Raw genomic sequence first — 22,450 nt, forward strand, 5'->3', positions numbered from 1 at the left:
TCTCATCAAATTACTTAAATGAGATAAGGTGAAATGTTTTCAAGTTGTTTAAAATTGTTAAATGTGATACGTGACATTGTCATGTGTCAGCAGGAACTGGGATGCAAATGTTAACAGATCTTGAGGGTGAAGTTGAAAGAGATGGGAGTGTTGACTCTTAATTGTCTTCGGGACGAAAACTTGCGTGGCAATGGTCTTGAGAAAGAAGAGAGGGCACAAAGTGACTTTTGAGCCCCTGACATTTAAGAGACATTAAGGGACATTGCAGCAGCTCGGTCGATAGAGGCACGGGACACTTGGAGGATGAAGGAAGCAAGGCATTACAGACTTGTGTGATGAGATGGCCAAGTGGTTAAGGTGATAGACTGCTAATCCATTGTGCTTTGCATGTGTGGGTTTGAATCCCATTCTCATTGCTGTCCCTCAACTGCAAGGTCAGCTTCGGTGTCTCTGAAATACCAAGTGGAAGCACTGGCCCTTTCTAGGGAAAGTTGTGGTCTCATAGCAGCATAAGAAAAACAGCAGCTTGTTTTATACTTAGTGGGTGCATATCGAATTCCAATGTGATATGAGTCTCACATCAGTTTGTGCCTTCACAATAGAACATGATATGTAAGTGTGATCAATTGTTATGGTAATGGTGCTTTAAAGTATCGCCAGTACCAGAGAAAGCATAAAACACACACACACACACACATTACCCTGACAGTGGCGCTGATTTGTTTTCCCCTTTTCTCTGTTGAGTATCTCTGTATCATGTACTGTACCTTTATGTTAGGATTTGCCGATAGGTGATGCTGCTTTAGAAAAGTCTGAAGGTAAATCATGTCAACGTAGTCCAGCAGGATCTCTGAAGAAGTTGTTGGTTTCTCTGACAAATTCCTTTGTAATGTGAAACATTTACACAATTTCAGGTAGAAAATATGGAAGACTGGTAAAGGACAACAGAAAGAGCTTCTGCTTTGAACGGTTCGCACCTGACGATGATAACAATGAATCCCCCAACCATAGCTCCAGCCCTAACGGTAGCTCCTGCCGTAACCCTAGCTCCTTCCCAAACCTTAGCTCCAGCCCTTACCCTAGCTCCAACCTTAATCATAGCTCCTGCCCCAACGATAACTCCTACCCTAACCCTCGCTCCAGTCCTAACCCTAGCACTAGCCCTAACCCTAGCCCCAACCTTAACCCCAGCTCCAGCCCTTACCCCAGCTCCAACTTTAACGCTAACTCCTGCACACAACCATAGTTCCAACCCTAACACTAGCTCCTTCCCTAACCCTAGCTCCATCTTTAACCCTAGCTCTAACATTAACCCTTGCTCCTGCCCCAACCATAGCTCCATTCTAATGGTAGCTCCTGCCCTATCCCCAGTTCTAGGCCTAACCCTAGCTCCTGCCCCATCCATAGCTCCAGTCCTAACCCTAGTTCCAGCCTTAACCCGACCTCCAACCCTAACACTACCTCCAACACAAACCCTACCTCCAGCCTTAACCCTAGCTCCCATCCTTAACCCTAGGTTCAATCCTAAATTCAGTCCTAACCCTTGCTCTAACTATATCCGTAGCTCCAACTCTTACTCCAACTCCTGCATTAACCCTAGCTCCAATCCTAACCCTAGCTTGAACCCTAACTCTAGATCCAGCCCTAACCCTAGCTCCATCCTTAACCCTACCTCCAGCCATAACCCTATCTCCAACCTTAATCACAGCTCCTGCCCTAACCCAAGCTCCAGCCCTAACCCTAGCTCCAACCTTAACCCTAGCTTCAGCCCTAACCCTAGCTCCAACCTTAACCCTATCTCCTGCCCCAACCACAGCTCCAGCAATAGTGATAGCTCCTGCCCCAAACATAGCTCCAGCCCTAACACTAGCTCCAACCTTAACCCTAGCTCCTGCCCCAACCACAGTTCCAGCCCTAACAGTAACTCCTGCCGTATCCATAGTTCCAGGCCTAACCCTTGCTCCAACCTTAACATAAGCTCCAGCCCTAACCCTAGCTCCAACCTTAACCCTAGCTTCAGCCCTGACCCTAGCTCCAACTTTAACCCTAGCTCCAGCCCCAACCCTAACTCCTGCCCTAGCCCTAGCTCTAGCCCTAACCCTAGCTCTAGCCCTAACCCTAGCTCCACCCTTAACCCTAGCTCCTGCCCCAACCACAGCTCCAGCCCTTACCCAAGCTCCAACCTTTACTGGAGCTCCCACCCCAACAGTAGCTCCAGCCCTAACAATAGCTCCCTGCCCCAACCATAGCTCCAGTCCATACCCAAGCTCCAAACTTAACTGTATCTCTTTTCCCAACCATAGCTCCAGCCCTAATGGTAGCTCCTGCCACAACCATAGTTCCAGCCCTAACGGTAGCTCCAGCCCTAATAATGGTTCACCTCACTAATGTTGCCCATGTTGTAAATGATGCAGCCCTTCTTCGGTTACAGGGCAAGCAACATCAAATGTCCTGGCATCCAGCAGTTGTAGTTTCCTCGTCATTTGCTAGGAAAACATCCCCCCCACACACCCACTGCCACCACAAATCGCAACCTTAAAACCCCATGACAACCAAGTCCTCTTTGCTTTGCCTGCGTCCTCCCCATTGTAAATCAGGTGGAAATAGCTTGCAGGTGTCAGAATTAAACAATATTCACACAGGACCTCAAGCCCAGAGGCCAGCTGGGTCACTCCCTCCCCTGCTTTCTTGTTGTGTTTCATTGTTTTTTTTTTTTGCAATCTTGATACAATATCAGCTGAGGGAGTGGGCCTGACCTGAATCGGGTCCAAGCTACACTGAGATCTGTACAAGGGCCCACGTCCCATGGCCACATCATGCTTTGGATAACTGACACCTCTGAAGCCAGAACCCATCTGTCTCATATTTGTGCCTGCAGTAAATTTAGCAGCTGAGGATATAATGTAAGTGGGCAATGTACTGTAAATTGACTCAGGGACATCAGTCATCATTAAGGAAGTTTATAATGAATTCTTTTAGGGATTAGGCCAGTCTCTTTTAAGTGAAAAACTAAAAGCAGACAGATTTTAGTCCACACACTGGATCTTAAATCAAAGTGAAATCTCAAAGAATGTACTGGAACTGTATTATAACATAACGTAATGATTCTTAACTTAATGTAATTTTAGAGATTACCATTGAAAATGTTTTTGCCAAAATGACAGAGAACTTTTTTATTGAAAGTACTTAAAATGTTACACAAAATATACAACAAAAGTGATAAGTGAAGACAGATGGCAGAAAAACGGAATGCCAAACAGCTTTTGCTTTGTTGTCAGCAATTATGAATCTATGATTCAGTTCAATTCAATTCAAAAAAATTTAAGAAAATTTCAGCAACTCCCCAAGTGTGATACAATGTACAAATATAGAAGACATAGTACTGCAAAACAAAGAGGAATAATAAATAGCAGAATAAAGCCAGAATAAACAGTATAATAATGGGCTTAAGGGCATATTTTACATGAGTATCCAGGTCACAAGCTTTCATATGTGACATTTGTATGTGGGAAAAACAAAAGTTCAGCATGTGATGTACCCCATGGTATTGTTATTTCACAAGGTTTGGAATATTATTTATATCGATAAAAATATTTATAGTTATCTAACGCTTTTCTCCAAAGCAGCTTATAATTATTTCCCCATTTGTACAGCTGAGTAATTTTACTGGAGCAATTGAAGGTAAGTACCTTCCTCAAGAGTATTACAGTAGTAAGTGAGATTCAAACCAGCAACCTTTGGACTACCACTCGACTAACCACTCGACTACCTGTTGTATGTTAATGAATGTCAGCACTGACAGATGTGTCATATCCTGGAAAAGAAGCTCTACAGAAGGGAAAAAATGGTGACAAAGGTACCCCACACACAGACTTTTATAGCCTTTGCTGAAATTATTGAAAACATGGTCATTTAGAATTTTCGCATCAGGCTTCAACCCAGAAGATGTTTCATTCCCAGCCCAGTAGAAAAGACACATTTTAGACAGAGAAGTGAGCAATAAAGACAAGAAACCATGAATAACACCCATTCTGCTGTTTTGTCCATATTTTATTTACATTTACATTTACATTTATTCATTTAGTAGACGCTTTTGTCCAAAGCAACATACATCTCGGCAGAAGTACAATTTATGCATTATTTGACTAGGGTTTCTGCTTTTCCAGGGGTTGAGTGAGTCCAGAAAGAAAATACATTTACATTTATTTATTTAGTAGATGGGGAGAGGGCTTGGTGGTGCAGTGGGTTTGTCCAGGTCCTGTTCTCCGGTGGGTCTGGGGTTCGAGTCCTGCTGGGGGTGCCTTGCGACGGACTGGCATCCTGTCCTGGGTGTATCCCTTCCTCCTCCGGCCTTACGCCCTGCATTGCCAGGTTAGGCTCTGGCTCCCCGTGACCCTGTATGGGACAAGTGGTTCAGACTGTGTGTGTGTGTGTTTATTTAGCAGATGCTTTTCTCCAAAGCGACTTCCAATGAACTCTATGTAGTGTTATCAGTCCATACACCTTATTCACCAAGGTGACTTACACTGCTAGATACACTACTTACAATGGGTCACTCATCCATACATCAGTGGAACACACACACTCTCTCTGTCACTCACACGCACTATAATTTAAAATAAAATAATTTATAATGTGATATGAAATTCATGACCTGTGTAAACAAATGTTACATGGTTGCCATTGCGCTTTTAAGACATTTTACTACCTAAACAATGAGTACAATGTGGGTGAGGATTTTGCATTTGAGAAAAGAGTGGCTCAAATGTGTGAGAATGAGTGAAGAGCATAGGAATGTATTAGTATTGAGAGCGCCAAACTCTTGCCATAATGAAACTCAACATCCACCCATACACGTGAATACTTTGTTGTCCTGCTGAGGAAGCAATAAGCGTCTTTGTTTCTCTCACAGTAAAAGAGGCAGTAGGCTGAAAGACAAATGAAAATACAATACACAAACAGCGCTTGTACCCAGTGTAAAATCTGCTGGACAGGGCCAGAAACATACTGTGAGCAACTGCAGCTGGACAGCAAAACTGGGGACGAAAACTAGAGTACAGCTTGGGAAACCGGTGCTGTTCCTGCTGAGGCAGAGTCATAGTAAAGCGTTGAGTATCTCTTACTTTGCAGAGTTATGTCACTTGAAAACACAAGAAAACAGTCCTCATGGGTATCATTTCAATCTCATCAAAACTGCTTCAAATATCTGTTCATCCCACCAAGCCCAACTCTCTCTGACCAATTCCTACCAAACCAGTGAACTTTGGATGTAGCACAGAAGCACAAAAAAAATCACTGACAGATTCACTTTCATATCTGGAGGGGCAAAACCCATGATCACCTAATAATAATGTCTTTAGATTCAAGTGATGTTCTGAAAGCTTTACCAACAAGGAAAGAAGGATGGTGATTGTGAAGATGGAGGGAGCAAGGCTGCCATCTGGTGTTCATTCACATTTACTGTGTTGGGTTTCCACTTCCCAGACCAGAAGTAACCAAGGTGCATGCACGTTATTTTTTAGTGTGTGTTACTGCGGCCTTCAGTATGTGGACAGCATAAGCACAGTGACTGCAGATGACAGGCACTGTTTTGTAAAACTAAACTGGTTTTTTAAATATAATTAAAGATAGGGAAGGGTAGGGTAGGGTAGGGTAGGACAGGGTAAGGTAGGGTAGGGTAGGCTAGGGTAGGGTAGGGTAGGGAAAGTCCTGTTGACTTAAAAGTTAACTCCACATGGTCTGCACACTTAGTGAGTAACATGACTGTGACTTGACACATAAAACATTCATACGAGTTCAAGAGGTACAGTTACTGTTCCAATGAACTTTAGAATGGACAAGATGTGTGATCTAAGTAACTCTGCATGTGGCATGATCATCAGTGCCAGCTGCACTGGTTTCAGCATTTCAGAAGCAGTCACACTCCTGGGATTTTGCATGTTACTGTCAAGGGTTCACTCAAAACAGCATCACAGCAGCACTGCTATGGACTGAAACTCCTTGTTAATGAGAAAGCTCAGAAGAAAATGGCCAGGTGCAAATAACAAGGTTTAGAATACAAGAATAACAGCTCAGCACAACAGTGGCAAACAGAAGTCCCAGAGTGCAGAAATCATCAAGCCTTAAAATGGATGGACTACAGCAGCAGAACACAATGTTGGGTTTATCTTTTGCAAGCTCAGAACAAGAAAACAAGGTTCCAGTGGATATGAGGTCACCAAAACTGGACAAACTGGCATTAAAAGAATGAATGCATGGACCCATTCTGCCTTGTGTCAATGGTATGTACTGATGGGGGTGGTGGTAGTGTAATGTGTGAGGAGTGTTACAAATTGAGCATCATCTGAAAGACACAATGTATCAACACATTGTTGCTGACCAAGTGCATCCCTTGATGGTCATTCAGGCCTCTCTCAGACTGATACATCCAGGGCAATGTGCCATGTCACAGGGGCACATAATCTCAGGATGGTTTCACAACCATGATAGTGCCTTGACCTTACAACAATGCTCTGCACAGTCCCCACATCTCAACCCAGGAGTCCATCTTTGAGATGGAATGTTGGTAGAAAGAATGAAAAAAATACATGCTGTTCTGGAGACATAAGAGTGTCCCGCTTGGTGCGACACAGGTCTACTTAATAAAGTGCCAGGTGACTGTGGTTATCTGTGAAGCAAGGAGTTGCCACTAGCTAGATGTTTAAGGTTAAGGTCTTAATAAAATTATCTTAGGTGAAGTATGCTTTTTTCACAGATTTTATTGAATACCATAATTAGAAATTCATACCCTGGGCCAGAGGTGTGGTAGCACAGTGGGTTGGACCAGGTCCTACTCTCTGGTGGGTCTAGGGTTCAAGTCCCACTTGGGGTGCCTTGTGATGGACTGGTGTCCTGTCCTGGGTGTGTCCCCTCCCAGCCCTATGCCCTGAGTTGCTGGGTTAGGCTCCGGTTCCCCCTGACCCTGTATTGGACAAGCGGTTCTGAAAGTGTGTGTGTACCCTGGGCCAAGCACACAAAGCAAAAGAAGGCAATCCCTTGCTCTAGAGAAAGGCTCCCCAGTGAATTCCAACTATAGATCCAAATACGCCCCTGATGTCTCTTAAGAATGCAATGTCTAGCATGTAGTCTATACTCCTTACTTATATTCTCTGTACTCATTTAGCCTATTAAAATGTACATTATTTTGCATTTTATGTTTTCTCCCTCCTGCCAAGATCAGTCCTGTTCTTTGTGGGACATGAGCCCTCAGTTCTTCAATTAAACACATCATGTGAACTCTTCAAAATGAGTTATTCTTCTTTAGTGTGGGATAAGTGCTTAGCAAAATGTATGACCAAATCTCAGACAATGAACTTGAAGCCATTCTTTAGAGCATGTGGCTCAGTCTTGACTGACTGAATTAGCATTCAGATGTCCTTGTACCTTAAGCAATCCAATACTCATGTGAAAAAACTTTCATTTTATGTAAGTAAAGGAGAGTTAATTAATAGCGGTAGAAGGAACATCCTTTTAGAGCTTGATGACATATTTATTATTAGCAGTTGGATTATTAAGAACAGAGGGGTATGGAGTGTATCAGACCAACTGTCTAAACATGTCATCCAGATGTTTGTTTAAAGGCATTCTCATCCATGCCAGGTAAAAATTACAAAGGGTTATCGAAGAGCATCAAGAGCTGAGTTCTACCATCTTCAGTTCTCTCTAACTTCCTTCCACCCCGAGCACTCTTCCCGCCCATATCTTTGAAGTTTTCCCACTAGATCAGATTAAAATTCCAGAGTCGTAATAAAAGTTGTTATGTGACGAATTGAGGGAAAGAGAGAGAAAGAGCAAGAGGAACTTGTATTCCTCTGGCGTGTTGATGTTGGCCACCCTTACCTATAAGGCAGGGCTGAGGGCTTCGCTCACAATCTGTCATCTCTGTCAGATGCCATCCCATTACATTGTGGTACTCCAGGGAAACACAATGAAAATCTACTCCAGATGCTCAAATCAAACCACAGGCAACATTTACTGGAAGTCCTTTAGTATTACATTACCCAGTGTTCAGACCTTCTGTACTCTCTACTGCTTTTAGGTACTCAAATACTTCCACTTCCTTGATGGCTGTAGACTTCTGGACCAGGTCGTGCGCTTGTTAGAGCCTTTGTCTCGCAATCGGATGACCTGGGTTTGACTTGCTGCTGTAATGCCCTTGAACAAGGTTCTTACCTTGAATTACTCCAGTAAAAATATCCAGCTCTATAAATGGGTAAATCAATGTAAGTAGCTTAGAATATAAAAAATTAAAATGTACTCTTTAAAAATGTTTAGGACTGTGGCCTGTAAGGTACTGACTTCTCTCCTGGTCCAACGTGTGTGGTTCTCCTGAAGACAGGAGTTCACTATGTGTGTGTTGGAGGTTCTGTTTGTCGTAATTGCCAGGCACCATAGAGATTCTCAGAGTCATTTGGGTTCTGCTCACCCTGAGCTCACTGATGTTGACTTTGTCCAGTGACGTTCTCCACAATATCAGCCCAAGCCAAAAAGGTCTTTTGTCCTAAGAGTAACACAATTCGATGAAATGGAAGAAAACTGCTCTGGGGTGTGTTGCTATACTAGGTCCATCTTGAATGTGCTTATTATTCAAAACTGGAGAAGTTGCTGTCAAAGCTGTGAAACTGGTATACAATACCATGCTCCCTTGGATAGTTTCACCAGCCTTCTGAGCTCAAATCCCGTGATTCTGCAGTTCCTACATTGTCACGTTTAACTGGCACTTTTCTACATTTCATTAGCAGCAAAAACAAAGATTGAACACCTGCAGATATCTAAATTTGCAACATGATACCTGGCTAGGTGACGGTTAAGTAGTTCAACTGTGCTTTAGTACAGTGGTGCACGGTGGTGCAGCAGTGACGGTGGTGCCTGACAGTACCTGAGCTGCATGTTTAAACAGTGGTTTAAATGTGGCTCCGGGCATGAAGAGTTTACATGTTCTTCCCACAAACCAAATTGCACTTGGTGACACGGACCCCTTTACCCTTTATATCATAAAGAACACCTCTTTGGGGTCTCGCTCTCACTTTGTCCTCCATGTGACCAAAAGCAGCCAAAAGTAGTTGCCAGTACTGACATAAACGTCATGTGTTACATGTAAAATATGTGCAATCACACATCTTGCACATAATAATGAACATGTTTTGCACACAAAAAATATTTAATTGCTTTGAAAGTTATGGGTGCTGTAATGTCTCTTATGATATTTCAGCTACCACTGATCTGATTGGAGATCAATCACTGTTGTACTGATATTCAGCTAATGAAATACATTAAAAAAGGTTTTTCGGTGTGTAAAAGATGCGGTTCCCAGTAGGTAACATTCCATTCCATCTTCCTCCGCTATCCGGGGCCGGGTCGCGGGGGCAGCAGTCCAAGCAGAGTCCTCCAGACTTCCCTCTCCCCACACACCTCCTCCAGTTCCTCTGGGGGAACCCCAAGGCGTTCCCAGGCCAGCCGGGAGACACAGTCTCTCCAACGTGTCCTGGGTCTGCCCCGAGGCCTCCTCCCAGTGGGACAAGCCTGGAACACCTCCCCAGGGAGGCGTCCAGGAGGCATCCGGAACAGATGCCCGAGCCACCTCAACTGGCTCCTCTCGATGCGGAGGAGTAGCGGCTCTACTCCGAGCTCCTCCCGGGTGACTGAGCTCCTCACCCTATCCCTAAGGGTGCGCCCAGCAACCTGCGGAGGAAACTCATTTCTGCCGCTTGTATCCACGATCTCATTCTTTCGGTCATGATCCAGAGTTCATGACCATAGGTGAGGGTAGGAACGTAGATTGACCGGTAAATTGAGAGCTTCACCTTACGACTCAGCTCCTTCTTCACCACAACAGACCGGTACAACGACCGCATTACTGCGGATGCCGCACCGATCCGTCCGTCAACCTGCCGCTCCATTTTTCCCTCACTCGTGAAGAAGACCCCGAGATACTTAAACTCCTCCACTTGAGGGAGCAACTCCCCCCTAACCCGGAGGGGGCAATCCACCTTTTTCCGACTGAGAACCATGGCCTCGGATTTGGAGGTGCTGATTCTCACCCCTGCCGCTTCGCACTCGGCTGCAAACCTCCCCAGTGCACGCTGCAAGTCTTGATTTGATGAAGCCAAAAGGACCACATCGTCCGCAAAAAGCAGAGACGAGATCCCGCGGCCACCAGAACAGACGCCCTCCGTTCCCTGGCTGCGCCTAGAAATTCTGTCCATGAAGATAATGAACAGAATCGGTGACAAAGGGCAGCCCTGGCGGAGTCCAACATGCACCGGGAACATGCTCCACGCAATGCTACAGAGGCGTGTCAGCCAAGACAGCCCCACAACATCCAGAGACTTGAGAAACTCGGGGCGGATCTCATCCACCTCCGGAGCCTTGCCACCGAGGAGTTTTTTGACTACCTCAGCAACTTCAGCCAGGGTAAAGGATGAGTCCCCCTCCCAGTCCCCGGCCTCAGCTTCCTCTACGGAAGGCGTGTCGGAGGGATTGAGGAGATCGTCAAAGTACTCCTTCCACCGCCCGAGGACATCCTCAGTTGAGGTCAGCAGCGCATCACTTCCACTGTAAACAGTGTTGGCGGAACACCGCTTCCCCCTTCTGAGTCGCCGGACGGTTTGCCAGAATCTCTTTGAGGCCGACCGAAAGTCTTCCTCCATGGCCTCACCGAACTCCTCCCAAGCCCGAGTTTTTGTCGCGGCGACTGCCAGAGCCGCGTTCTGTTTGGCCCGTCAGTACCTGTCAGCTGCTTCAGGAGTCCCATGAGCCAACCAGGCCCGATAGAACTCCTTCTTCAGCTTGACGGCATCCCTTACCTCCGGTGTCCACCACCGTGTTCGGGGATTGCCGCCGCGACAGGCGCCGGAGACCTTATGGCCGCAGCTCCGAACCGCCGCCCCGACAATGGAGATGTGGAACATAGTCCATTCAGACTCAATGTCCCCCACCTCCCTCGGGACCTGGTTGAAACTCTGTCGGAGGTGGGAGTTGAAGACCTCTCTGACAGGGGCCTCCGCCAAACGTTCCCAACAGACCCTCACTATGCGTTTGGGCCTGCCAGGTCTGTCCAGCTTTTTCCCCCGCCATCGAATCCAACTCACCACCAGGTGGTGATCAGTTGACAGCTCAGCCCCTCTCTTCACCCAACTGTCCAAGACATATGGCCGAAGATCAGAAGAAACGAGGTAGGTAACATTTTAGAACAAAATCTTTTTGTTGCTCTTGAAAAGTAACAGAAAGTCTTTTAGTTTACTGTTGTAATTTGCAAATAACAAGAGTCTAAAAACTTTGATGTGTAAACCTAGTAAGATTTTCTTTTATTTCCAAGAAAGCTACAGAACAGAGAATGATACACTCAACGTGTTGAGAACTGTGAGGGGAACTGAGAAGAATCTGAGGAAAATTCAAATGCTGAAGTTCCAGATGTACAAAACACAAAAAAATATATAATTTTTCACTATTTGCCACAAATTATGTGATTATTTTGTTTTTTATAAAGAGAAGAGAATTTCATGAGATGTCAATATGAGGCACATGAGAGAATTCTACTACACACACACACACACACACACACACACACACACACACAGTCTGAAACTGCTTGTCCCAAGGGGGGTCGCAGTGGGCCAGACCCTAACCCGCCAACACAGGTCGCAGGGCCAAAGCAGGAGGGGACACACCCAGGATGGGACGCCAGTCCATGGCAAGGCACCCCAAGCAGGACTCGAACCCCAGACCCAGAATTCAACTATTACTCCAAAAATAATTGTTAAAGGTTAATGGATTATTACTTAATGGCTTTCCCTGAAATATGTTTTAATATTTCAGATCAAAGGGGGTGCGGTGGCGCAGTGGGTTGGACCGCAGTCCTGCTCTCCGGTGGGTCTGGGGTTCAAGTCCCGCTTGGGGTGCCTTGCGGCGGACTGGCGTCCCATCCTGGGTGTGTCCCCTTCCCCCTCCGGCCTTACGCCCTGTGTTGCCGGGTAGGCTCCGGTTCCCCGTGACCCCGTAAGGGACAAGCGGTTCTGAAAATGTGTGTGTGTGTGTGTGTGTATTTCAGATCAACCAAATAGCATGTAATTGTGGCATTAAAGTGTCTTTAAAATAAATTATTACATTTCCGAGTCAAAAAGGAAACGGTCATCTTTCATAATAAAACTACCATGGCACATTTTTCACTGTCGGAAGAAAATAGTGAGCTCACACTACACTGTATGAGAGTGCCGAACATTAGTTAAAAAGTAAAATAATGAAAAAAAACGTAAGATTTGGAAATAATCGGAGCAATAAAATATTAGGCTAATCTGTCCTGGGATAATTTATACAACATTTCTCATCTAAAATGCCAATATAAACTTGAACAAAAGTATAACTATTCAAATTTCCTAAAAATATGATACATTATCAATATGTTATTTTTAACAAATACAAAAAAAACAAGAACATGCAACATACAGTGTAGTAGTAACCTATCCTTTTCACTGCTCTTGAGTGCTGTACAGGGTGAATAAAGTATCTAACATATTTAAGCCCCTAAATGTTTTACCATCCCAGAAGGATGCAGGTAAAGACCTTTGTGGAGCACTGGGGTGTGACAGCAGACTTACTTCCTCCAGCTCCATTCAGGAGCATCATGAACCCATTCAAATCATGCTTTGTTCCATCTTAATTCTTGCAGATATTTACACGAGCTTCATGCATGACCTTTATATTCTTGAGGCCGTAGACCTGGGCTATGGATCCCGTTGGGAACTACTAGAATGTTCAGGGGATGAGGGGACTGAGACGCTCTGTGCCACTCAATGCTTTTCTGTGTTCGAGAAGGCTGAGCCAGACTGGGCTGGAGCGAGGGCTTCAGAGGTTGACTGTGTTGGACAAGTTGCTATTATACTCCCCCTGGAGACACTGGACAGTCAGCCTGCACTCTACTGCAGCCCGGTGTACTTGAGTTCACCGGAATCCACTCTGCTTGGCAGTGATGGACGGCTCTTGACTGGCCTCGGCTCCCATTCTTCTTGTAGATGCATTTCAGCACTATGGGAGTGAAAGAGGATATCTTCAGAAAGCACATTATGGAGGAAGTATGAAAAGAGGTTTTCGATGCTACTGGGATTGTCGTGACACTGATCTCTACCTGAAGGGGGGATCGCATCCAACGTCTCTAGTAGGCGCTGTACTGTTAGTCACGTTCTGCATCGACAAGAAATAGTTCAGCTTGTCCTCCAGTTCATTGTTCTACAAAAAAGAAACAGTCGAAGCTAAAAGTTGAGAATCCGAACATTTTCGTAAGCGTAAGCCTATTTCGTTGCACGATGACATAAGGTGTCTCTTATGTAAAGGGATTTATTATTGCATGTCCTGCCATCACACGTGCCCAGAATGTGAAAGCCAAAGGATGCCAAAGAGCTGAGATGCACTAATACATCAACACAAACCTTACCTCACACTCCACGATGGCAATTCTGTCCAGCAGCTCTGTAATGTACACGTCCTTCTGCGCCACTTTGGCTTTTAATGCATCAACCTGGAGTTCCCAACAGCATAAAAAATAGGGCGAAGTGAAGTTGAAGTAAGCAGCTGCTAGAGGGCTCTGGGTTTAAATCCCGATTGAAATCCTGCTGCGTTATGCCTGAGCTACACACTTATCCCATAGTGTTCCGGCAAGTGGCCAGCGCTCATGTCTCCAGTTATGATCTGCCAGGGCAAATACTTTCATGCTGTATTACAATTATCATCATATTGTACTGATTGATCTTCCTCCTTAACGTGTGCTTCTAAAGTCATGTCCTAAAGAGGACCTGCATGCTGTTACTTGAAAGATGTGACATCAGTTTAGGGGGGCACTGCTTCACAGTGCCTGGGTGGTGTGAGAGAATGTGGGTTTGATCCCCACTCAGTCTGTGTAGACTTTGCGTGTTCTCCCCGTATATGCATGGGTTTACTCCGGGTGCTCTGGTTTCCTCCTACTGTCCAAAGACATGCCATTCAGGTGAACCGGTGAAACAGAATTGCCCTTAGTGTGTGAATGACTGTGTGTGTAGCTACCCTGTGATGCCGAGCCGCCAGGGTGACGTCTCCCCCAACCCCGGACCCCTGCCATCTCGTTCATACGCTTATTGAATTTGGATGGATGGACATCACTTTAATTTCCAGCCTGACTGGTCTAGAGCTTACAATGCAAAATGACACAGGAATGTTCTGTCATCTGCATATTTTCCATTAATTTGTGTGTGTGTGTGTGCGTGTGTGTGCGAAGGTCTTCTCTCCATACCTCCTTGATCAAACCCTTAACCTTCTTCTGCTGACTGAACACCATGTCGTTCAAGTGCTTGATTCGATCCTTCAAATCTGCTGCTTCCTGCGCCAACTGCTGGGACCTAAGGGGTAACCAGACAATGAAGGACAATCGCAGCCAAGGTGGAGACTCCAGAGCCCAGGATCCAACAGCACTGATACCAGTCATGTATCAGGAGGCGGACTGAAGCTTTTAACAACATGAGATACACAATTATACAGGAATATATAGAAAGGCAGGAATGCTATTTGCACCTGCTATTTAACCTGAAACTCTACCCGTATAATAACACGGGTATTAACAGCATACCTGTAAACTTATAAGCTTCCAGTTATAATAGCTGCTCCGAATAAAACCATGTTTTTAGGAAGGAAATTATGTAAAATAAAAGTAAAATGTGACACCAATTTCCAGTCCCGTGCTGTTTACCTGAGGACTGCAGCAGTGTCCGCATGATCTGCACGACGCAGTCGGCACAGGAGCTGCTCACACTCGTGCAGTTTCTGCTCCAGCTGGCTCTTCTCCTGTACGAACAAGGTGCTCTCGGTCAAGGACCCTGAAGCAAGTGATGCTGATGGCCCCTGGGACCTTTCAGCCAGGGCACATACTTGAATGTCCTGGGCAGTAAAGTTATGCTTCAAGTTCTCAAGTTTGTAACGGGACTCCTCGTTTCTTACCTGGACCATGCAGCTGAGCAGACGTTCCACTTCACCGATTCTCTCGTCTTTCTCTGCAATCTGGGCTTCTGCCACCTTGGCTTTCTTCTCAGCCTCTTCAATTTTCCACATGCACTCATCCAGATGTGTCTGGCATCAAAAAAAGCACACTTAATGCATTTATCCTTCTATGAATATAAACATAAAAGCAATTGTTGATGCAAGTCCTACATATGACCCTTAGAGGGATTCACCTGTCCATCCAAAGGTCACAAAGCCTATTTGTCCACATCAAAGGCTACCATTTTACAGCAATATCTATTTACACTATTTTTACATGACAGATTTTCTCATGGGGGGCGTGGTGGCGCAGTGGGTTGGACCTCCTCCTGCTCTCTGATGGGTCTGGGGTTCGAGTCCCGCTTGGGGTGCCTTGTGATGGACTGGCGTCCCCTCCTGGGTGTGTCTCCTCCCCCTCCAGCCTTACGCCCTATGTTGCCGGGTTAGGCTCTGACTCCCCACGACCCCGTATGGGACAAGCGGTTCAGAAAGTGTGTGTGTGTGTGTGTGATTCTCTCACCCGGAGCAGTTTACACTGTGCAGGATCTTATCAGAGTCTTTAGAGAGCTGCAAGCAAAGCACTTTAATGTGTTCTTATATTTACACTTATTCATTTGGCAGATGTGACTTACATACACAGCAGCAGTTCTCCACCTGGCAAATGCACGTGGGTCATTGAAAACATACTTGCTTTTTAACATATTAAGTTTGCATGGTGCAGATAAGATGCTGCTGCTCCCTGAAGGTCGGGTTACCACGGCTACCTGTGACACAAAGTGCCCTGCTGCCCTGTGGAAACCATACGTGATACAATCAGGAGACTAAAGATGCTGGTGTACCTGGAGAGCCTTGATCTCCTCCCCGTACTTCTGCTGCTCCTCATGTAGTAGAGCCTCAAACTGGGCCTGAAGGCTTTGGGTCAGGTCACGCAGGGCTTGGGAGTTGGCTTCCTGGGAGGACTCCACCTAGTACAGGGACACAAAGTCAACACCAAGAAGTCATGCTGTCCTTCTCCCTGTTCATATTTTCCAATCTCAGGTAAACGGTAAGACCACCTGCTCGCTCCTTCATAAAACATTGTCTCTGTAGTCCCGATCCGAGACTTATTAGTTGCTAAAATAATCCTTTTTAAATGTAAATTGCACATTTTCGCTTCCGTTCCTCATAGAACTTGCGGTTAATAAATTAAGAAATTAATTTTAACTTAAAAGTGAACCACTGTCCACAGCCGGGCGTTTCTAAAACAATTTTCAACGCCAACTAGCTCCCTGCTGCCCCCGCAGATGTGCGCCTGTAAGAGCGGCCTTTTCCCCGTCGCGGATCCGATGAGGGATGTGCGCGCAGTACCTGCAGTCGGAGAGCGCGGTTTTCCTCACGAGCTGTGGCCAGCTGCTTTTCCATGTCCTTCAACCTCTGCTCCGCCTGCTCGAAAGAGCTCTGCAGAGCTCTCACCTGGCTCTGGGTTTCTGCGCGATCCGTGGGCTGATCTGCCAGGGGCTTCTGCAGCGGATCGTTCCCAGGCAAAAAAGCACCAAGACATCAGTTAATAATACTCGAGGAGGTTAACAGAGGCTCCATGTAAAGCAGTAATTCCTGTTTTCGGAATGGATTTGATAGCACAGCTGTGGCAGCTGGAGGTGGAATCTCAAGGGAGCGTTCAGGGTGAGAACCACAGTCCCTTCCCAATGAGTGGCGACAGCACCGTCTACCTGCAGGTCACATGGCGAAAGAGGTGCAAAACTGCGATCGGTACCCTCACCTCAACTTTTAGGTTCCACTTCCTGGAGTTGGTGCTCTGTCAAGAGGGAGGGAGAGAGATCCCATGAGGAAACTGGTTTTGCATCCCTAAATGTTAATCATGAGACGCAATGGGAACGGTGGCCCCCATTTCAACTTGGCTTCTCACCCTCATCTGCTGCGACAGTTTCTGCATCGACTGCTGCATCCCGTCAAACTGACCGTACATCCTCTCCCTCACCATCTCCAGGGACTGCCGCACCTGTGAGACGGAGACTACAAGGCCAGTGTTGAACAACTTCTTTCCCTAAAATGCAAGGTTGTGCCAGAAGCCTCTTTGTTTTGTAGAAGAGGCCCTTAAGGTCACATAAGGGCAAAGAAAACAGGAGTCCTCCTCAGATGGACGCGTACAGCCCTGTGGGAGTGGAGTGGTTAAAGTGAAACGGCACCTGCCTCAGTCCTAATATGCTAAAGGAGACAGTGTTGAGCGGAAAGCAAGGCGATGGGGTCGCTGTGGGTGGGGTTCATGCTGTTCTGGGCCTACTGTTATTCTGCGTGTTGAAGGTCATGATGGAGAGAAGCTGGTTCAAGAGAAGCTCAGGTGACCAAGTTTGAGACCCACAGAGCTGAAGGCATCAGACAGTAGAGACAGACACATCGGCCCCAACAGGACCCTCCCTGCTTTCCCGTCCCCAGGGAACGTGTCTCATTTGCCCCCAGACCTCACCTCCCTGATGTAGTCCATCTCGTCCCTCAGGTGGCTGACGGACCACTCGTACGCCATCACCTCCCGCTGGCTGTCGCTGCCCGTCCTCTGCACCACTGCGTACACTTTGGGCCCAGGCTCCGGCGCTGGCGAAGGCTCCACAGTCCCATTTGTTGTATCGGACCGGTGCTGCGGGACACCACATGAACCAGATTGGGTTTCAGAGTAATGGGGCATGTTAGTGTGCACCTGTGTTCTGACCTGTGTGTGTGTGTGTGTGTGTGTGTGTGTGTGTGTGTGCATTCAGCCGTTAGTGCCAAGGCTAAAGCCGAGAAGTAGGAGCGTTAAAGAACAACGTCCAGGATGGGTTGCAGCCCTGTGCTTGCGTGCTCTGCTGAATGAGCTTCTGCTCTATACTGAGCACCAAAGTCCTTCAGAACCACATACTGCTCTTGCTACATGTGCTATAGTAAAACAGGGCATATACGCCGATCCATCAAAAATGAAGAGAAAGGATTTGTTACAAGTTAAGGTTTGACCTCTTGGGCCTGAGGAAGATTTCAGGTGGCCTGAAGAAGTGCGATATACAAAGCCCAAGAGACTCGTAACAGCCCAAGGATGTGGGTAAAGGCAAGCGGTGGTTCCTACCTCTGCAGGTAGCTCCGCCCCCACCGGCCTCTCTCGCTGGGCATAGCCGCTAATCTTCTTCTTGGAGATGCTGGAGCTTGTCTGGCCCTGCTGAGGTGCACACACGCACACACACACACGCACCGTTGCTGATGGATGGCGTTAACGTGTAAGCGTGAACCACTTTAAAGCTGTGCTCAGTCCACTCGAATTCCTCTTCCCAAGTCGCGCGATGCAAACATTCGGGTTTTTCGACGCGAGCTGGATTCTGAGAGGCCACCAGACTTCTGGGGAAGCGTGATCAATGATCCCCATGCGTTCTCAGCCTCCAAAGCTGGAAAAGTGGTCACGTTACATCCCCACTACCCAACTGGCCAACATTAAAAGAAGCCGCTTTCTTTAACCCAAAGCACGGGAACACGCAGCGTCCACGCCATCCTCTCCTTCGGTACTGCTGACGCAGAGAGCAGATCGAGGCGACCGTGGCCGGAACACCGCACTGTAGTTTTCTGCGAGATGGACGTCACTTTGGAGGAAAGCGTCTGTTAAATGACTAAATGTAACATATCGTAACACCCAGGAAACGTGCCTCCCGGACGTGGGGTCACTCAGTTTTTACCACGTTGTCTCAGCCGAGGTGAACCCAGCGCAGTGACATTCAAAGCACCTTCAACAAGGAGCGCAGGTTCAGCACGTTCTCATCATCCCTCGGCTCCCACACGGCCACCTAGAAGGGAGCGAGGACCTGAAAGAGGACAGCTCCTGGCATGAGGGAGTTATTTTGTCCAACCGTCAATCATTGGCTGACCGGGCCTCTTCCCTGCCAACTTTTCCACGTTTCCAAACTCTAAATCCCAACACTGGATCCATGGAGTGCTGGACAAAGCTGCAGACCCTGAAGGACTTCCCTGAAGGGCGCCGACACGGGCGCTCCCTCGAACCCGTTACATTATTCATTATTATTCATTATTCATTCATTAGCTTAGCGGTCACACCCCCCACTGCAGCAGCGTCCTTCGCCAGCTGTCTCGCTAGGCCCGAGGGCACCAATGCCGGCGCTCCCTTCAGGTTCAGGTGCTGTTTTTCTTCAACGGTGTCGCTTTAAGGTACAACGGCACAACTCTGGCTTCAGTTCCGCTCCACAGCGACGCTTTCCTGCTCCGCGAACGGACGACTAAGCGCCGGGTTCCGACCTGTGTCATTCGGGAGTTCCGAAGCTGCGGTCACACCCTTTCTGAGAATCCGGCCTTGCTGCTGAATGTGCGTCAACTTCTACCTGTCGCAACGTCACAGTGTAAGAGTCATGCGCACGCACACACACTCGCACACTCCTCTGCCGGGCCGCTGTGACGCGTGTGGTGGAACCTCCTGCTCTCAATACAGCGTATCCTGCAGTCAGTCCCTTTCTCTCTGCCACCTCCCGTCTCCAGATGTGTCCCGTTCGCCTGCTGTCGTGGAAACAAAGCGTTTTTGTTCCCCCCGTTTTCCAGAGCTCGCCTGTCAACGTGCGTGTCACTGAAAAGAGGTGTGTGTCCATGTCCTGCGCTACTCCGGTGCCACATTACACACCATCGTGGTGAGAGTAGGACAGGGGCTTGAGCTGCTGCCTTCGGACCCAAGGGTCACAGGTTTGATTCTCACCTCTAGCTGTAGTACCCTGGAGCAAGGTATTCACCCTAAACTGCTCCAGTAAAGTTACCCAGCCATATAAATTGGTGAATAATTACAAGTACTTTAACACTGTGAGTTACTCTGCTCCTTATTTGCGTAGGAGATTAGAGTGAGGACGGAGGAGTGTATAAGAACGTGGTACTCAAGGCTTTTGCAGACCGATAACCATGAGCCTCGAGCCGTTGACCCCTGCCAGGGCCACGGAGCAGCACTGAAACCCAGTGTGTGACATGTAACAGCCCCCGCACTACAGCAGGCATCACAGACACCGATAGCTCCGTTCACCTTAGTTCACTTTCTGCTCTTGGCAGCTGCAACTATTTTTAAATCTCCGTACAGAGCTGATGTACCTTGTTATCGCAATTTCCATCTCAGTCTTTTATAGAAATTTCTCTGCAGTGTTTACTTTATATTCATTTTCTCCTCAGCAGTGCCTCCGCTGGAATGTCTTGGCGCGCTGCCTGCCTATCGTGGAGAGAGAGTCGAACCCGCAGCAGAGGACGACTAGTAGCAGGTAGAGACCCAGGCTTACGATGTGGAAAGGCTGGGGTTTCATGGTGTGAAACATAGTAAGAAATGTTTGTTTGTGGGTATGACTTGTGTCAGTCATGGTTTTATATATATATCTATATAAAGAAAATAAATAATATATTATATATATACACAGCTCTAGACACTTTGACTGTGACCCAAACTGATATAACTGATATACATGAGTTTTTTTGCATCCCTTCGTGGCTGAAACACCACTTACAGTATGCATGTGTGTGTGTGTGTGTGTGTGTGTGTGTGTGTGTGTGTGTCTGTATGGACTTACTGTGTCGGTGCCACTTCTCCGAGTGTCGTCCTGTTTGCCGGAGCTCTCGCTGGGATTCAGGGTCAGTCGCATGCGACGGACTCTCCTCTGGACACACGGGAAAAAAAGCCTTGAGAAAACCTTCAGAAATCGAAGTGAACCCGTGCTCTGCTTCATGGCACAAAAATTCAATGTGCCGGTAATTTCTAAGAGAAAGAGCGATGATGATGACGACATTCAGTGATGTGAGATATCGACCTGGACCCTTCTTCCCATTTGCTTCTACTTTCCCTGGACATTCAAGGTCTTACGTACATCAGCCAATAAAAGTTTGACCTGTCGACCCCTTCAAGGGATCTCTACGCCAAAAGCCAAAGCAAGTGTTCATGGGAAATTGAACCATCTGGTGCACATGTGTATTTGGGGTTCTGAAATACACAAGAACATGTGGCACATGTACTCTTCACGCCCCCCCACCTCCAGCATTGTTCAGTTCACTGTTTGTTCTACACCAGTGAGACAATAAGCCTCATTGGCAGATGATCAAGATAAAAAATGATTGTGTCCAGCAGTGGTAATAAACCCTCGCGTTTAACTTTGCGCAAAAACCATCCCTTCTGAATTATAACAGAATAAAAAACTGGACAGTGCAGCAAACCAAAGAGTAATACTATTGTTTGGAAAATTTCAGATATTAAAACACTTTCTTCACATGAAAAAAAATATAGGCATGACTCTGATTGCTGGATTTTTCTGGAAAAAAGAAAACTGCAACCACAGACACGTTGCATTAAGTGACGAGGTGATCACAACCGATAACACACCCTGAGGCTTTTGTGTGTGTGTGTGTGTGTGTGTGTGTGTGTGTGCGCACTGCTAACACAAGCCCTCACTGGGGGTGAGTGTCCAGCAGCTCTCGCCAGCCTAGCTGTTCCCGGACGTCCACTTCTCAGTCTGGGACACAAGCAAAACCCTCTGACGAAACACACAGAACTTTGCTTAATGTCAAACTACGAGACCAGGTTGTGTGACACAGTATCAGTCCACTGCAGTTCACAGAAACAGTTTTCGGACGTCTCTCTCTCTCTCTCTCACACATTGGCTAAGAGGGAACCTTTAACCATCTGTCCAATGACACCACGTGCGGGGGGCTCTGCCTCTGAGCTCCTCGGCTCTCAGAACGGCCACATCATGGTAATAAACTGGTAAACAAACACACAAACGCACCACAGCATTCCCGCATCAATGCCTCCTCCACCCCACCCCAGGGGGTCTCCTACCTCTCTGGACCTGTCCTGGGTTTCGGTGGTCGTGGTGACCGTGCTCCAGCGGGAGCCGTAGCTCAGCATGGCTGCTCCGAGAGGCACGGCGGCTCTGGTCTGTTTTGCTCTACCTGGAACACACACACATGCTCAGGCTGTCGAGCGGGAGGGAGGGACCGAGGGGGAGGGAGATCTCTCAGTCGTGAGAGCTACGCAGCAGGATCCCTCCCCCCGCCGATACACAACAGCGTAACACCCACCCTGGCACTCCGCAGCTCCTGAATTCCGGTGCCACCCTGCGACTCGAGGCACCTTGACCGTGACACCCTCCGGTGGCGCCACACCCGGGCCGTAACCAGACAATCGGGAAGCGTCGCTGGGCCCTGTTCCACTCGACGCACCTGTTGGGCTGCGTTTCAGCTCCGTGATGGGGAATCCGCACGGGCGCCCATGGCTGCCAAAGGGCTCTCGCACCCGGCAGGAGGCGAGGCTGGTGTGAGATGCATCAGCTGAGGGACAGATTGCAGCCCGAGTTCAAAGGTCACCTCATGGCAGGTTGGCTCAGCCAGTGAAACAGCAAGGGGTGGCACTCATTAACATTGACTCAACACT

General features: G+C 47.3%; 1 protein-coding gene and 1 non-coding gene across 4 annotated transcripts; one reads left to right on the plus strand and one right to left on the minus strand.

Moving 5' to 3' along the window:
• The first annotated feature begins 334 nt into the window (after nt 1-334).
• Nucleotides 335-416, plus strand: trnas-gcu (transfer RNA serine (anticodon GCU)). The gene has a single exon. It is a non-coding gene; the product is annotated as a tRNA-Ser (tRNA).
• Nucleotides 417-12,106: 11,690 nt separating this feature from the next.
• Nucleotides 12,107-21,975, minus strand: LOC108929034 (myocardial zonula adherens protein-like). Of its 3 annotated transcripts, none has more exons than XM_018743323.2 (14): nt 21,857-21,975; nt 20,598-20,684; nt 18,131-18,217; nt 17,504-17,671; nt 16,946-17,038; nt 16,799-16,834; nt 16,387-16,539; nt 15,879-16,004; nt 15,001-15,129; nt 14,753-14,847; nt 14,300-14,405; nt 13,469-13,552; nt 13,163-13,263; nt 12,107-13,062 (listed from the first exon to the last, which is right to left on the minus strand). In XM_018743323.2, exons 1-14 carry the CDS (start codon nt 21,923-21,925, stop codon nt 12,954-12,956), a joined length of 1,443 nt encoding a protein of 480 aa, XP_018598839.2. In that variant the 5' UTR covers nt 21,926-21,975; the 3' UTR covers nt 12,107-12,953. The 3 variants fall into 3 exon arrangements, with proteins under 3 accessions (XP_018598839.2, XP_018598837.2, XP_018598840.2); XM_018743321.2 differs by having other exon boundaries at nt 18,131-18,220; XM_018743324.2 differs by lacking the exon at nt 18,131-18,217.
• Between the last annotated feature and the right edge of the window lie 475 nt (nt 21,976-22,450).

The sequence above is a fragment of the Scleropages formosus genome, chromosome 7 (assembly GCF_900964775.1).
Source record: "Scleropages formosus chromosome 7, fSclFor1.1, whole genome shotgun sequence".
NCBI lineage: Eukaryota > Metazoa > Chordata > Actinopteri > Osteoglossiformes > Osteoglossidae > Scleropages > Scleropages formosus.

What these genes read in the sequence shown, in the direction of transcription:
- LOC108929034 (XM_018743321.2), bottom strand. Translation starts at nt 21,925, where the DNA reads ATGCTGAGCTACGGCTCCCGCTGGAGCACGGTCACCACGACCACCGAA. An exon ending in ACCGCGCTCTCCGACTGCAG is followed by an intron (nt 16,005 to 16,386) that starts GTACTGCGCGCA and finishes TCCCTGTACTAG; the next exon opens with GTGGAGTCCTCCCAGGAAGC. An exon ending in TGCTCAGCTGCATGGTCCAG is followed by an intron (nt 14,848 to 15,000) that starts GTAAGAAACGAG and finishes TTGTTCGTACAG; the next exon opens with GAGAAGAGCCAGCTGGAGCA.